The sequence below is a fragment of the Danio rerio genome, chromosome 7 (genome assembly GCF_052040795.2).
Source record: "Danio rerio strain M-AB ecotype USA chromosome 7, GRCz13ab, whole genome shotgun sequence".
Lineage (NCBI taxonomy): Eukaryota > Metazoa > Chordata > Actinopteri > Cypriniformes > Danionidae > Danio > Danio rerio.
Window position 1 is genome coordinate 40,749,695 of NC_141027.1, and position 17,631 is coordinate 40,767,325.

The window sequence follows — 17,631 nt, forward strand, 5'->3', positions numbered from 1 at the left end:
GTCGTGCTTAATCATATGGAATGTAGCATTAAGAGTGTAGAGGAACGGGCTTTGATAGATTAAAATCCTAATTAACGAGTCTCCAGCAGACAAGACCAGCACTGGAGACCAACTCTGCCGGTGTCATTAGCATACATGTCATCTGGGGGCACTTAAAGAACTCTCTCTTTTTTCACTCGACTCATTTTATTCTGTATTACTTCAGAACGTTCCTTTTTTCCCATTTCTCTTTTCTCTCGATTCTTCACCTTGGCTTCCTTGCTTTTGCCATTTATTTTCACACTTTTTTCCCCTTATCTTCCCGCGTCTTTGACGGTCTGTTTTTCTTATATATCTTTCTTTCTCTCTCTCTTCACTATCTCAGTGCTGCCTCTTAACCTGGCTCCCTCCCTCTGACGTTCCTGCTCCAGCAAAGTAAACAAAGTCAATTATAATTTCACACTGTATAATTATTTTCCCTTCTGTGTAATCTGTAAAAAGCCTTTTAATTCACTCTCTCTCTCTCTCTAAATGCGCTATCAAAGCTGTGCTTGAAAAGAGCAACTTGCCGGAGAATCAAAGTAGGGGAACGCATTTCATCTTATATGTTGAGCTTTTTTCGACTAATGCATTTCGCTTGATTCTGTCATACTAAGATATGCTTAAATCTACATATTAGATTGTGCACGCTCTCACACGCTGTTTGTGGTGATCAATTGTTGCTTATAGAACATGGCAGGTTAATTGTTTGCACATTTAGATTAGTTACTGTTTGTGATTGTTCGCAGCTCTTGTAATGAAAATGTCTCGGGGTCTATTTGTTGCTGACAACTATTAATTAAGCAGAGTGATTTTAATGTATCTAGTATATATTTTATACGATTTTCTTGTGGGTGGCATGGTGGCTAGGTGATTAGCACCTAACAGCAAGAAGATCACTGCTTCGAGTCCTGAGTTTGCATGTTCTCCTCATGTTCGTGTGGTTTTCTCCAGGTGGCTCCCACAGTCCAAAGACATGCGCTTTAGGTCAATTGAAAAAACTGAATTGACCGTGTTGTATGTGTGTGAATGTGAGAGTGTATATTGATGTTTGGTTGCAGCTGGAAGGGCATCCGCTGTGTAAAACATATGCTGGATAAGTTGGCAGTTCATTCCGCTGTGGTGACCCCTGATGAATAAAGGGACTAAGCTGAAGGAAAATAAATGAATGAATTTTCTTGTCTGTGTTTCACAGTAATAATTTTATAATGTGGAATTTCATCATTGAAATGTTGTTTGTTGTGCTGCTATATTGAATTAGCTTTATGACATCAAAGCCATCCCTTGGAAGAGTAACAGTTACTTGCCCAAAGAGTTTTAAAACCGACAGTGCAGCCTTTTTCCCCAGAAAGATAAATACTGAGAATAAAATGAAATGAAAAATGATTTAATTATCACCGGTAACTTGCTAACATAAAAATGTGTTTAGCTGAAAAGATGAAAACACATTTTCATTACATATTTGAGAATGATTTATGAATGTATTGTACGTCATGGAAAACCGTTACACAGAAAACACTTTTGTGGTTTAATGCATTAAGGCAGGGATATTAAAAGAACTTATACAGTACAGTTAATTATTATTTGGACTGTGTGCTGAAAAGCGATGGCCAGAATGCAGAGGATACACTATTTATTGTAAAACTTTGTACTTTCCATTTATAATTTGGCCATCTGTTGACTTATGGGTATTTATTGATGTTTTTATATATATATATATATATATATATATATATATATAAATATATATAAAATGCCTTAAGCCACATAAATGTTTTCTGTATAATTTTTGCAAGGCAGGAGGACTCTTTAAAGACTTTGTATCTTCATAATCTAGCCATTTGTTTTATTTAATAAATTTATATTAATCAAGCGTATATCAAATTTCTCTGCGACATTATTATATATCACATTATTATGGAATCAAATGCTTAATGATTTAAAGATAAAAGTATCAGAGTTGATTGTTCTTATATCACCAGTGACACTTGACAAACTGAAAAATAAGAAATGGACCCATTCCACATTTCCAGGTTTCTCAATAGCAGAAGTCGTCATAGTTGGGTAAACTTAAAGCTCAGTGAATGGGAGAGTACAACAAATCATTTTTTTACAATCCCATTTGTTATCCAGACTTTTAGAGACAGGAAAAAATTGTGTAAGACTGAAAACGACAGCCAAAAATCAAAATAACTTCAAATTTGCTGTCCTGCCTCCATAGCATTACTTTGCGTTAACACTAAAGGTGGTGAGAGTGTCAAAGTCCTTTAAAGCTCCAGTGGCGAGAGCATCAGAATTTGTGATCGATCTCATATTTAAAGGAGCTGTTGCAGCATATCAGCAGATCAGTTAAATTCCCACATAAAAATATGCTGGCTAGGGTGAAAATGTTTAACACTTTTTATCAAATTCATTTAACAATGGAAGATCAAGTTGTTGCATGTGCTGTGGCTTTGTTCCACTAATGTGTCCATATGTCTGAAATATTCTGAAGCAGCAATCCTGTTTTGTATTTTAGCATGAGATTCACACTTTTTTAAAGAAAAAAAATATATATATAACATTAATGCAAGTAACTCACCAGTAACTTTTTTTAATGTATGTCCCTATAAGAAAACCGTAAATAATTGGAAATTTGGTGACAGTCTTGTGAAAAGTGGAATTGAGCGAACAAAAAATAGCCACACTAATCTCCATAGACCATTCGCAGAATCTGAGGTGTGTTAAAAACACACTTTTTTAGTTTTCTTTAAAAAATTGGTGTGGTAATCTGTTTTAGTCCTAAATTTTTGCTTTGGCTCATTTTTGCTTTATTTTTTGTCTGTGAGTTCATTCTTCGATTTCACTTCTAGTTTCCACCTTATTTTGCTATGCAAAAGCAAGATTTTTTTGAACGAGTTCTGAATCATTGTTCATGCTGCTTTGGATAAATCAGTAGACATAACACATGGCACTAAAGTGTCAAACTTTTGTCCTGCAAACCAAACAAAATATTATGATTAGAAAATTCCAGCATATCAAGGAAGCATAAAACCGGTTGTTAATAACAGCTAAATATTAGTGGAAGTGAATAAACCCGAAAGTCTCAACACATTTCAAATATATTAACCGTACCTGCTCTTATCTAAAAATAAGATAAGTATTACTTGAATTGCTTGAGATGCCACTATAAACAGCATATAAAAAGCAAAATAAATAAATAACACATAATTCTTCTTTACTGTTTCAGTCATGCCAGCAGATGTAGCACTTGATATGATGTAACAAAATATAACCACATAAATGTCCTGAAGGATTAATTGTGCTTCCTCATCAAAGCTGATATTATTTTAATATCTGAAAAGATATCAAAGAAAGTATATCTGTGATCCTCAGATAAGACTAAGCCACAAAAAAAGCTACCAAAACAATGTTTTTTCTACACATACAAACATGGGATTCTCAATTCCAATCCATCATGTGAAAATATGACAAAATCCATAACAGTCACACAATGCTCTTTTACCTCCAGAGTCACACAGTAGGCTAAATGTCTGTGCTTGCAGGTTGCCGGCTCAAACATCTGCTGCTTTCTTGCTGTATTTTTGTAAAGGTGTCTGTCTCCCCGGAGCAATACACTGAAGTCCCCAAATACACTAAAATCCTTTCACACTGCTAACAATACTAAAGAACATGTGCACACCCTCGCCGTTTCCTTTTGATTGTTCCTTGCGGATATTTGGGTTAATGTTCTAGTTAAATTGATATTCAGATATTGATTTTATTAGCACAAACAAATATATTTCTGCCTTATGTTTTACAATCTGTGCTGTGTTTTAAAATACAGCAGACTCTTCAGTATTTGTTCATATGAGGGCATACACACACACACACAGAGAGACAGAGAGAGAGAGAGATCAGCACTGATGACATGCTCTGCTCTCTGATCTGCTCTCACATTTTCCTCCTTCTTTCTCTTTAACAGTTGAGCAAAAAGGACAGCTGGAGAAGGAGAGTGGTCTGCGGATTCTTGAGGCTGGACTGAGTGATGTAAGTCAGAGGAAAGGAGTCTTCTTTCTCTCTCCTTTCCCTCCCTCACCAATGATGACATCCTGCTTTCCCAGAGTGCAACCTCTTACCGAACGCATTTTACTCGCAGAATATGTCCTTTAACTGAGCATACTTTCATAGATGGTGTTTATATCCGACTCTAGAATGATATTTCATGGATTAGCAGTGGAACCATCAGCATTAAATTGTGAGGCCTTATACTGTTTATGTAAATGTCCTTTGACATGCTAGTGGTACATTTGTAATGGCCAAGTGCAGTAAAGAGCTTTTCAGGCTGTTTACACTAGTGTATTTTCCTTTTATAATGCATAACTTTTGCCACGGTTAAGCCTTGCATCCATGCTATACTCGGGAGAGTTTTGAAAGCTATGGTAGATTAGTAGATTTCAACACAGGGTGATCAAAACGGAGACCATACTAACCAAAAGGAAGGTGTAGTGTATATATTCCTGGACAAAAATACTGCGTTTTACATTGCTTTTGTGGTATAATGACCAAATCTGTCATCATGCTGGAGCTCGTTTTCACACAGTAGCATACTAGAAATATTTTGTTTATTGCTATCTCAAGCACAGAATAAACAGGAGTAAACACCTCGATTGTTAAATTATCCAATTTCTGTCATAGTTGTCTGTACACTTTTATTTCACATTTTAGTTTTGAATGGCAATAGCATTTAAAATGTATTAGACAAAGGTGACTTAAAGGGATAGTTCACACAAAAATGAAAATTCAAAAGAAGACATTTGGAAGAAAGCTGGAAACCAGACGTTCATAGTATTTGTTTTTCCTACTATGGAAGACCAGTTTTCAGCTTTGTTTAAAATAAAGTATTTTGTTTTTAACAGGAGAAAGAAACTCATAAAGGTTTGAAACCACTTGAGGGCAAGTAAAGTGAGCAAATTTACCTTTTTTAGGTGAGCTATCGTTTCAAAGAGGCAAGCTATAATTATTGTATTTGGCAGTGTGGATGAAAATATACTGCTAGGTTCATCATTATAATAAGTGGCTTAAGCTACTTTGTACTTAGATGTAATAATCTTTGGTATACAATGTGCTTAATATGTACATAGATGTTTTTATGTCGTATTTATATTTTTAAAATATCCTAATATATCTAGATCTGTAATTATGGTGGGGGAAATAAGTATTCAACACGTCACCATTTTCAGAAAACATATTTCTAAAGGTACTGTTGACTTGAAATGTTCACCAGATGTTGATAACAACCAAAGAAATACATATATGCAAAGAAAACATTCCTCACAGTACTCACAGTAGTTATTCAGCAACCCTCTGCCTTTTGTCTGTGTAAATCAATATTAACTGCTTCAGTCCAACATTTACATTAGCAGGAAGATGAAACAAAGGTGGAATGATTCAAAACACAGACCAGGAAACTCTCAAATGCTTTCAGAGAAAGAAAATCAAGCTGTAGAATTGCACAGCCAATCACCTGACTTGAATCCAATAGAAAATACAAAATAAAGATCAGATTTGATAGACAAGACCCACAGAACCATCAAGATTTTTACACTCTGTTGAAGTCTGCTAAAAACTCACACCTAAGCAATGCATGTGAGTTCATTCTCAATATGAGAGATGTCATTAAGACACCCCCCCCCCCACACACACACACACAAACACTGAGATAGTATTGAATTCCTTATTCACAGGAAAAGTATTGAATACTTTTCTCCCCACTGTAAATTTTTATTTATAACAATTTGCATTTATAATTGGCCCATCCCTTACACCTTATCCCACTCTTAAACCTACCAATACCACCAAACCTAAAGTGACCCCTATCCCACCTTTGCTTGTGCAGTACAAATATGATCACAACACTGTACTTAATTTTTTGCATGTAAGTACCTAGTTTTTAAGGCCACTTAATTTAAAGTGGAACCCTGCTGATGTTTCTATTTTAAAATGGATGTTAAAATGAGGATGTGTTTGTGTGGACATTAGCCTCACTCTGCACTTAACCTTGGCTTATCATCATTATTTCACATTTGTTATTTAAATGTAGATTTGCAACACCTTTTAGTGTTCACCCCACATTGCAGTGCCTAATATTCTAACATTATAGGTTACACTTTATAATAATTACACACTATGAATCATTGATAAAGCATTAGCAAATAGTGAATTCATTGTACTTTGTTACTGATTAATTTTTCATAACTAAATTAAGTATCATATTATTTGCAAACCATTTGTATTTAAGAATAGTTGGTGCTAATTTAAGATTATTCAGAATGTGTAAGTAAATGATTAATGAACTTATCAAATAAATATTTACATATTATTATTCAGGCATATGCTAATAGTTAATTTGTATGTTAATAAATACTTTAATAACTCAACTCAATCCAGTTTTGTAACTTAAAGTGAAGACTATTCATGCTTTATAAATCTCTTAAAAATGAAAATTAAAGGCTCAGTATAAATTGAGAGATACATTTTTGCAATCTTATTTAAAAAGTAAAACTACTGTAAAGTTTAAACATTGCTGGAGTGTCAAAATGTGACATAATTGGATAAAAAAACAACAATATAATAATTTAACTATAATATGATACAACATTACAATGTTATTTAGCGATGTTTAAACTGCACAGTGATTTTATTTTAGTTAATATTGCAAAGTTTTATTTTGCATTTGATACAGTTTCATTTGTGTGTCTTTAAGTTAACAGAAATAAATAAAGTCGCTTATTTTCTCTTGTTTCCCCTGTTTAGAATATAACTGAGCCTTTATTTGTCATTTATAAGGGATTTATGAAACATAAAGTTCTTACTAGACAAGGACACAAAACTGTATGAAGTTGAGTTAATAAAGCATTTATTAGGATACAAATCAACTATTAGTATATGCCTGAATAATAAGAATTATAAATGTCAATTTGAATAGTTTATTAAATTAATAATAATTTAATAGTTAAATAGTTTATTAAGTAAATGAGTACTTACGCATTCTGAATAATCTTTAAAACCCAGCAACCTCTCTCACATAACTGGTTTGTAAATGATGCTATAAGTAATTTAGTAATGAAAAAATAATAACTAGCAAAGTATGAAATTACAATCGTTAGGCACATTTTATATGTGCTTATAAGTCAAGAATGGAGCATTTGTATATGCAGTTAAACATTGCATGCTAGCATATGTTAATGTAGAATTGATGCTTAACAGATAATGAGTTAACTACTGTATTTGCTAATGCTTAATAAATGATTCATAGTGTGTAGTTATTATAGTGTTACCATATTTTCAAAAACGTTGATGTTAGAATGTAACAGAAAAGCTCTTATCTTCCATATGAAAGGTTACATCGAATGTAAAATCTCTTGTGCTTCTGAATTGTCGTTTTATTCACACTTCATGACTTTTATGTGTTTCTTAAGTACTTAAAAAGGTACTTTCTTAAATAATGCTATTATCACGGTGCATATTCAGAAAGGCATGTTATTACAAAAATTGCATGGTATAACTATTTTATTAACCTTCTCTGTTCCCGTGAATTATTAGACCAGATTAAAAAGAAAGAAAAAAGGACTGCAAAAGCTGTATCCTGATTCCTAAATGCCATTTATTTTTCCATTTAATAACAATAATATTATCTCCTTAAAGGATGTGCACATCTTGCACCCGAAATAGGGGGGTTGCATCATAAAAGCGCATATACATATATATGGTGTGTGTGTGTGCGCACGTGTGAGTGTGAATATGTGTGTACATATCTGTGATTGCCATTAAATAGAGCTAAGCATCTCTCTCTGTCACAGATTCAATTCGCTGTCTGTAGCAAAGGCAACATGCCAGATATACTCTGTCAATCAAAACGGCCACACAACAGCCAGACAGAGGGAAAAGAGAGAGTGAAAGAGAGAGAGAGAGCGAGAGAGATAAGGGGACAGATGGTTATTAGTTATCTCAATCAAATACATGGACAGAGATGTTTAGAGACTATTGCCTAACACGCAGACGTTTGGCAATTTTACTGGATACTTTAACTGAAATGATTAAAAGTGCTGTTCTGCATGAAACATGAAACCATTTAAAACATAAACAGTACAGCGCAGGGATCTACCCCAGGGTTGCTTTAATATCTTAGATTGAAAAATTGTCAAACTTGTTTTGCTTTTATTTGTGGAAATAATCAGAGAGTATATCCTTGCATTGTTCTCAGCATTAAAAGGGAACACGGGGCAAACGAGGCTGTTCTTTTGCTGGGACATTTGATCTCATTTCCAGTGACCATCTGCCCTTAAGTCTGTGTTGTTTTGGTGGTAGATCTGTTGAGCCCTTTGTGCACTGCCTAATGAATGAACTGAGGCAGCATCGCCAGATCTCTCTGGATGATTTTATGGAAAATTCCTATTTATCAAGCTAATATCAGTACAAAATATTTTGAAATGTTTTATAAAACCATATTTTACCTGGTTATCTTAATAAGACTATTTAAGTTCATTGCATTTTACTGCAGCTGTCATTGATGGCTTAATTATCATAAAAACTAATTGTCATAAAAATGAGTGATGATAATCGCAGGGTAAAGTATTACATTTCAGCAATGAGTTAAAGTTGAAACATAATTGTGTAATTGTACAGTAATTCAGCATTAATGCAAAACTTATACCAAGACTTATGAGCATGTAGGTTCAATATTTTGGGCTCTTTAATTAATTGTAACATTTCATAGTCTCACAGTCACTCTCTTCATTCATTCATTCATTTTCCTTTTGGCTTAGTTTTTATATCAGAGGTCACAACAGCGGAATGAACCGCCAATTATTCTGGCATATGTTTTATGCTGTCAATGCCCTTCAAAATGCAACCCAACACTGGGAAACACACATACACACTCATTCACACACACTCACACACTAAGGCCAGTTTAGTATATTCAATTTACCTAAATCGCATGTCTTTTAACTGTGGCCCAGCCTGGCCTGAAACCAGCAAACTTCTTGCTGTTAGGCGACAGTGATAACAACTTAGCCACCTTACCGCTTATCCCTTTATACTCACTCCTACGGCCATTTATATCAAAGTTGATATTTAACCGCACCATGTTGGTGTTTCGTAAAATCTCATTTTACGAGGTGGGTCGTTAGCCCAACGCTTAACCCCAAACCTGGAGGGCCAGGACATACACACATACACACATACACACACACACTACTGACAATTTAGCCTACCAAGTTTATCTAGCCCTTGTCTTTGGACTTGTAGGGGAGCATTCGGAGAAAACATGCGAACATGGGAAGAACATGCAAACCCCAGACAGAAATGCCAACTGGCCCAGCCGGGACCGGTGACCTTCTTGCAGTGAGGCGGCAATGCTAACCGTGAGCCATCATGCCACCATCCCACCTATTCCCTTTATAGCTGAGTTTTATTATTATTTATTCATTCAGTTTTTTTTCGACTTAGTCCCTTTATTAAATCGTGGTCGCCACAGCGGAATAAACCGCCATCTTATTTAGCACATGTTTTATGCAGCGGATGTCTTTCCAGCTGCAACCCATCTCTGGGAAACATCCATACACACTCATTCACTCTCATACACTACGGACAATTTAGCCTACCCAATTCACCTGTATCGCATGTCTTTGGACTGTGGGGGAAACCGGAGCACCCGGAGGAAACCCACGCAAATGCGGGGAGAACATGCAAACTCCACACAGAAACACCAACTGAGGCTCGAAACAATGACCTTCTTGCTGAGAGGCGACAGCACTACCTACTGCCCCACCCTGTCACTTTTATTATTAATAGTATTTACTTTAAAGACAAAGCCACAGTTTGTTCAGAGAATCACTGTTTACTGTGATACTCGAACTGGGACCTCAAAACTGAGGTACTTACCAAACCATGATTTTTGTTTACCATCACACCCATTGTATTTACATTATATGATTTAGTCTTAACTCTTTATACATTTATGCATTTAACAAAGTGATTTAACATGGGAAACCAGAAAACCGTTTGTCATAAACCAACTAGATTAGGAAAAGCTAGGTAAATAAACTACTAAATGACATGAAGAAAATGGAACTTCTGCTACAAATTAATGTGTATGTATGATTACAATAATAAATTCTGATAGCAAATTGAAGTTTGCAGCTAAAATAACTAGAACCAGTAAAAGCTAAGCCTGACACTTTCAAACTCTCTTACATTCAAAATAAAGCAGATCCATCCACAGTATTTAGAATAAAATGCTGTATTTTAATTAACCAGAGCACAAAACAGTAAGTGAATTGTATGAAGCACTTTAAAATGCAATTTCTTAGAATACAGTTTATAAAAACATTTCAAACATGACCCTTTTCTTGTTGTTGTTGCTTTTTCTTTGTGACTTCGGACAATCACTGAGATGGATGTTTTTAATTTCCAAGTTTTCTTTCTTCGCACCGTTTTTCACAACGCTCCCATTACATGAAAATCCAGCCATTGATTGTTTGCCAAGAATTAACGTCAAGCATATTCCTATTGAAAGCAGCACTTTGATAACCCATCCTCCCACCTCCACAAATTGTTTTCCGATCCACTTAGGGTTGTCTCCATGCCAACATAAGACAAACACAACAATAGAAAGAGGGGTGAAATAAATAAATAAAGGTACGCATGTTTTTTGACACATTAAGCAAGAGATGCAGCCATCTCGCTAAGACAATAACAGGATTAGCTCAAGTGCTGTCAGTCTGTGAGCTGACATAATGCAGCCTTTAATATTCATAAAGAAATTAAGTGAAGAAGGTTTTGAGGGGCGGTGGACGGATGCGATGAAAGGGGAGGGTGCGCGTGCATCCACATTGATAAATATTCATCGAGGCCTCTCAGCGGAGGTGAGAATGTAATCAAGTAGGGTATTGATGTGCCGGCAGCCTTTATGAACCTGGTCTAAATGAGCTTTCCAATAGAAAATGTGACCATAAGACCTCAGTGTGTCTGCCACAAACAAGCAAAGAGGAGGATACATCGTGAAACAGGCTGCATCTATTATCTTTTCATCCATTGTAACGGCTGGGTTGGTAGTAAAAACTGTCATCAACATTATTGTTTAAATTTGACTGGGTTGTGAAATGGCTTTTATGTTTTATTGGTGTGAGCTCATTTAAGAAGTTGTTTGCAAACTGTTTGTGAGTGCGTAAAGCAGGGCTGATTGAAAACATATGATGGAAATTAAAGGGATAGATCACCCAAAAATTACAATTTACTAATCATTTACTTGCCCTCAAGTGGTTCTAAACTTTTGTGAGGTTCTTTATTCTGTTCAACACAAAAGAAGATATTTTGAAGAAAGCTGAAACCCAGTAACCATTGACTTTTATGGTAGGAAAAACAAATACTATGGAAAGCAATGGTTACAGGCTTCCAGCTTTCTTCAAAATATCTTCTTTTGTGTTCAGAGTAAAATTTGACAGAATTTTCGGTAACACTTTACAATAAGGTTCATTAGTTAATGCATTTACTAACATGAACTAATCATGAACAACACATGTACAGCATTTATTAATCATAATTGAACATTTACTAATGCATTATTAACATTTAAGTCCATGCTTGTTAACATTAGTTAATGCACCTTAAGTTAACATGAACTAACAATGAACTACTGTATTTTCATTAACTAACGTTTATTAAAATGAATAAATACTGTTGTAAATGTATTGTTCATTGTTAGTTCATGTTAGTTAATGCATTACTTAACATTAACTAATGAACCTTATTGTAAAGTGTGACTGAATTTTCATTCATGGATGAACTATCCCTTTATTGGTGAGATTGAGCTGCTGGTCCTGTTTAGCATCCATATTGATCATTTTTTAAGTCAAATCGTAACATTGTTGTGCTGAAGTAACTGTTTGAACCAAGAGCTTTCATTACAGCGCACTGAAGATAATACAGACCCTTTCTTTCTGCTTCTCTTTGCTCGCACACCTCTGCAAGTCATTTTCACCATGCAGCATGGGTGCGGGGCCGCTGTCTAAAGTTTGTCATGTTGGCCCGTTTTGTTGGTAATTAGCCTTAATCACGACTGCTCTGCAGGGGTCGGCGGGGGCGCAAGACTCTCAGCTGGAAGGGAAAGGAAAATTATCTCAGCTGTGTGAATATGATCAGATAGTGCAGAATAAAATAAAAAGCCATGTAGAGCCATGCATTTGGCTGTGTGCATTTCACTGAGCAGATGTGTGTGTAAGTAGGAGGATTGACACAGGTTGTGAAAAGCATAAAGAGAAGATGATGTATGTACTTTAGATTGAGGCTCTCAGAATATTTAATATTTTACTACGTAATTACCGTGGCCAAAACATAACTATATATTTTGAATAAAAAAAGTGTCAATTATTACTTTTTTATTGTTGTTTTGTTATATCTCCATTCGCCAAAAGTAAGTGCATAAAACGGGAACAATTAATCATACAGTATGCAACATTGGACCACAAATCCAGTCTTGTGTTTGGCAATAACAAAAAATACATTGTCTGGTTCAAAATAGTCATATTTTCTTTTATGTCAAATATCAATTGATTATTAAGCAAAGATTATGTTTATGAATAGTATGACGAAACTTTGTAAATGTCCTGCTGTAACAGTAATTAAGAACATGCATGGCTAACAACTTAATTTGCACAGCTTTAAAGAGGATTTTGTCAGTATTTAGATTTTATTTTATTAAACCTAGATTACAGATTGTGATTTTTGGATCTTGTTAAAATATTGTCCTATACTACCAAACTACTACCATACATTAATGGAAAGCTTATGTATTTATCTTTCAAAAGATTTCATATAGAACTTGTGACTGGTTTTGTGTTGGGTGACATATCTTGCATTAACATGATATTGAAATATACATATTTATGAAATAGCATGTCATATTAGCAAGTGCCTTTATTTATTTATTTATTTATTCATTCATTTATTTATTTGTGTATTCTTTATTATTAGTATCATTTATTTGTTTATTTTTATTTATTTATTTATTTTTATTATTTGCTGTCTCCATCTATGATGTGATTAGTCATTTAACTGCTCCACCAATAAAATAAAATTGGAATACATACCTAAAATATTAAATATTACCTAAAACCTAAAATATTACCTAAAATATAAAATATTAACCTCTACCAAATGGTTGATTGTTGGTTTATGGAAAAGGCATCAGAATTAACATGTATATGAAAATCAGAAAATATAAAGTCTAAGACCAATATATTTAAAAACATAATCAAAATAAAACATTTTTGAAAACTAAATCATCTTTATTTTTTAAAGTATGCCATAAAATATTTTAAATTCTTATTTAACATGTTTTCTTGTTTTGTTTAATTTTACAAAAAAAATCAAGTGTAGTAGTGCAACAGGATTATGTTTGCTTAATTTTCTTGTAAACAACACTGCTGTGTGTACAGCATTATTTAAAACATTCATTCTTTAAATTGCTGTAACAGTCGTTATTTAAAACAGTCAAAATATGGTCAACCATTTAGCAGAGCAGGCAGATAAAGGGTTTAGGTGCATCAAGTTTCTTATTACATCTTTTGTTTTTAATTGAGTTAATAAATGTGCTGTGAATAGTAATGTTTTTATGCCTGTACAAATATATTGCATTTTCTAATAGCAGCTTCTAAAATATGGAAGGTAAATCCTGCCAATTCTTTTAAATAAATTAAATAATCAAAGGAAAATACAATGAAAACCAGATTAACAATTACATTATAAAACACTGTTCGCAAAATAGCTGCCAAACTTGAAAATGAAATTAAATCAAATAATTTTCATTTTCCTTGTGAAAAAGTCCTTGTCAAATCGATAATTAAAATGAAGTTTCCAATTTAACATTTAATTTAGTCAAATTAAAATTGACACAAGCAAAAAAGAAAGGAAAGGAAAGGAAAGGAATGGAAAGGAAAGGAAAGGAAAGGAAAGGAAAGGAAAGGAAAGGAAAGGAAAGGAAAGGAAAGGAAAGGAAAGGAAAGGAAAGGAAAGGAAAGAAAAATTAAAAGAAAAGAGCCTTCCCATGGGGGGCAATCAAGTCATAGGATTCCTCTCACCTCATGCATGACTGAAATCTCTCTCCGTACGCTTCTGCTAAAGTAATGACAGAAATGCTTAGGCAGAGATCTGATATGACAGTAGTGCTTGCGACTGTGACTGTAGATGTAGACTGAGGTAAGTAAATGTCAGAGAGATAAGAAGGGAGGATCGATAGGCCTTCCACAGGTCAGCCCTCCATGTGGGCACATGCAACATTTAAAATGAAGACATGATTATTTGATGCGAAGTCTGAATGTCACATATAACTCCTGCATGTAGAGTGCTGCTGTTTTGATATTTGCAGCTTGGTATATAAATTTTTCCCTCTGTGATCGCACATAACCAATACAACGGAGGCAGAGAGACAGAAGGCACTTATTTTTTATATTTGTTTTTATCCTGAAAAGGTATGATCACAACTCTTCCCAATTTTTAATAACAATAATGTTGTTTAAAGCAAATTTAGCTGAAAATGACAGTTTGTTAAAATAGTAAATGTTTGTGGTTATTGAAAATCAAGATTATTCCACAAAATATATTAAAACATTGTTAACATTGTCAAAAAATTAAAACAACATTTTTATTTCAAATGTAGAAGAAAGTGTGAAGTAAAACAAGATTTTATCACAAAACTATAAGGGCCCTATCATACACCAGGCGCATTAAGGCGTAAGACGTGTTTGGTACAATCTGTTGCTTCTTTTACATCAGCGCAATCCTAACTTTCCCATTTTGCACCACATTGTTTAAATAGCAAATCCATTTGCACCACTTTGTGGCCTCATGGATGTCCTGGGCTATAAAAGAGGTGTGTTAAGGTGCATTGTTGGCACATTGCTCTTTTGAGGAACTGAAATGGACAGTGCCGTTGACAAGAGCAGAGCGCATTAGTTGTGAGCTTATGCAGGTCCAAACGCTTAATAAACACAGGAAGTATAGCAATAAACAAATATCTTTACACATGAAAAAATTAAAGGAAGTATTTTCTACATAAATATAAAAACCAATACGTCCATGACTTGATCATGTCAGAAGGCTTTTTTCAGTTTATTCATGACAATTTACATTTGTACAATGTTAATATAATTTGCATTATATATATATATATATATCTATATATATATATATCTATATATCTATATATCTATATATATATATATATATATATATATATATATATATATATTTTTTTTTTTTTTTTTTTTTTTTTTTATAAAAACAAGTTTAGATTTGTCCACCAGTCAGGTTTTGGAGACGTATTTGTCAACATATGGGGCATAAAAATAGGACGTGTGTTTGGATATAACTCGGAGGTTTTTTTACTACACTTTATAATTACTGTTCATTTATTCATAGAACTGAATTTAGAAAAAGTTTTGAAACAAATCTTTGCACTTAACAAACTAAATTAAATTTAGGCTAATGGATGTCTACAGTACAGTGTGTACAACACCGTTTCCTCATCCACGAAAAAAAAAAAGGAGTAAAGTAATGCCAAGTTCAGTTTGTATGATTTTCAAAGTAGTCGTGTCACAGATGTTTTCACACTGCATGACTATCTGGAATAGCGTTTTGACGCTGCTTTGTTTACACTGAAAGATGGATCGGTGACAGGGTCTTTCACATTGCATGACTTAACAATAGGAAAAATCACCGACAACTTTGTCTAAACTACGTCTCACAGCCAAAAACACATAGTATATCTTTAGTTATTTACTACATAACGAGAATGAAGCCTTTATTGGGGTAGAAAATGTACATATTTGCTCACCTGGGTTTGAAGGGAATTAGCAGTTACTCCTCAACTTTCTTTTTTAACTTTCTGTATGAAACATCAAACAGACACGGGTGCTCCTGTCAAACCTCTACTAGTTTTTCCTCCATTTCTTGGGTCCAAATAAACCAAAAATGAGCGTTTTTATCTTCTCCCTCAACCTCCCGCTGGGCTGCAGGTACACACACACAAGTGAAGGCGGCTCTCTCATTGACTAGGCGATTGCTGATGTTATTTTCAGTCAGAACTCATTTCACAGGACATGATTTGAATCTCCAACAGCTCAGGTATCGGTGACTCATCTGCGATTCTCTCAGATCACGTCTTTGATAGTTCGAACTGTGATTGTCAGTCACATCCACAAGCATCGATTTGCCTGTCATTTCAGGCATTTGTCTGCAATTTCTCAAAAACTGTCGGCGAGTCAAAATTAGGGAACTCATCATAGGAAGTTAAAGTAAAGTAAAGAGAAAGTAAAGAAGCTGAATGGAGGAGGCTCATTCTTTATCCTCGTGCTGCAGATGGTCTGTTTAACTGTTTTCTCGCTAATTAAGCATTCAATTTTTCCTCTTACAAAGTCCGCCATGTAAATAGTAAATGCGTCATGGCGAGACGCAACTGACTCTTAAAGGGAATGCGAGATGAGACTCTGATTGGTTTGATAATGCATGTTATGCTCAAAACACACTCTACAGCTCATTAAGAGATTAAGCACAACCCTGTTAGACCATGCACCATGGCGCAAAGCGTATTTATCCATGCTTAAACTAACAAAAGTGGATTCAGACACGCTCTTAATACTTTTGCACCACTCGCTTTAGACTTAGAGTGTTAAAATAGAGCACTCTTGAAAATCCATAGAAACATTTTAAGTGGTCAGTTTTTCCATAGCTTTATATTAGATATGTGAAATCTGGTGGAGAGCAGGATGAGGGAGACAAGAAAAAAAGTGTGAGCTGGAAGCAAGGAAAGGGAGTCTTTTTTTCAGTTGATAGTTGATAAATGTGTTGATTAATGTTTTAATGAACTCATTTGCTGGCCAGTATATCATATCGTTCTTCCTGTTAAAAGATGAACCTCTTTATAGCTTCTTCCCTGATTAAAAGACAGAGAGAGAGAGAGAGGGGGGGAGAAAGAGAAAGAGGGAGAGGGAGTAAAAAACACAAAGGATGAAAAATAAAAGGAAACGGGAAATAAGGAGAGCAGGGAGCACGGGATATGAGAGAGTGAGCGTGAAAGAGATATACATAGCTTATAAAAGGCAAAAGGAAAGGCCTGACCTTTCTTCCGGTTTCTATCACTGCCAGAGGTCACGGGGGGCACACAACACCTGGTGGTATCACCCGCCCCCGACCACCTGTGTGTCAGCTGGCACAGTTGTCATGGCGACAGTGACTCTGCCACCCCACGTCAGCTGTGATAGGGGTTTCCATGGCGACGCTCTCTGTCAGCTGCACAGGCCTGTGGTTTAACTCTCAGTCTCTGGCTGCCGGTTGGTGGAGGTGTGGGAGATGTCCAGGTGTAGAGAGGTGATGAAGGAGAGCTTTAAAAAGAGCTGTCCGTCTTTAACCAGGACCACTGAAGCATTTTGTCTGCCCAAAATCACATGATCATTTTGCAGTAACAGTCAAGATTCTGTTTGTTAAGGCAAGACACTAGATGTAAATAGGGTATACATAAAAAAAAACTTCCCCAACTGACTCCTTTCAGTAATACAAAAGATTGCATTATAT

The 17,631-nt window shown here is 34.8% G+C and overlaps 1 protein-coding gene across 1 annotated transcript in view; it reads left to right on the forward strand.

The window, feature by feature from the left end:
- ptprn2 (protein tyrosine phosphatase receptor type N2) overlaps positions 1 to 17,631 on the forward strand; it is a 271,230-nt gene that overhangs the window by 172,665 nt on the left and 80,934 nt on the right. Inside the window, 1 exon segment of the mRNA NM_001128667.2 lies at positions 3,983 to 4,047. Within this exon segment, the coding sequence (NP_001122139.2) occupies positions 3,983 to 4,047 (65 nt within the window).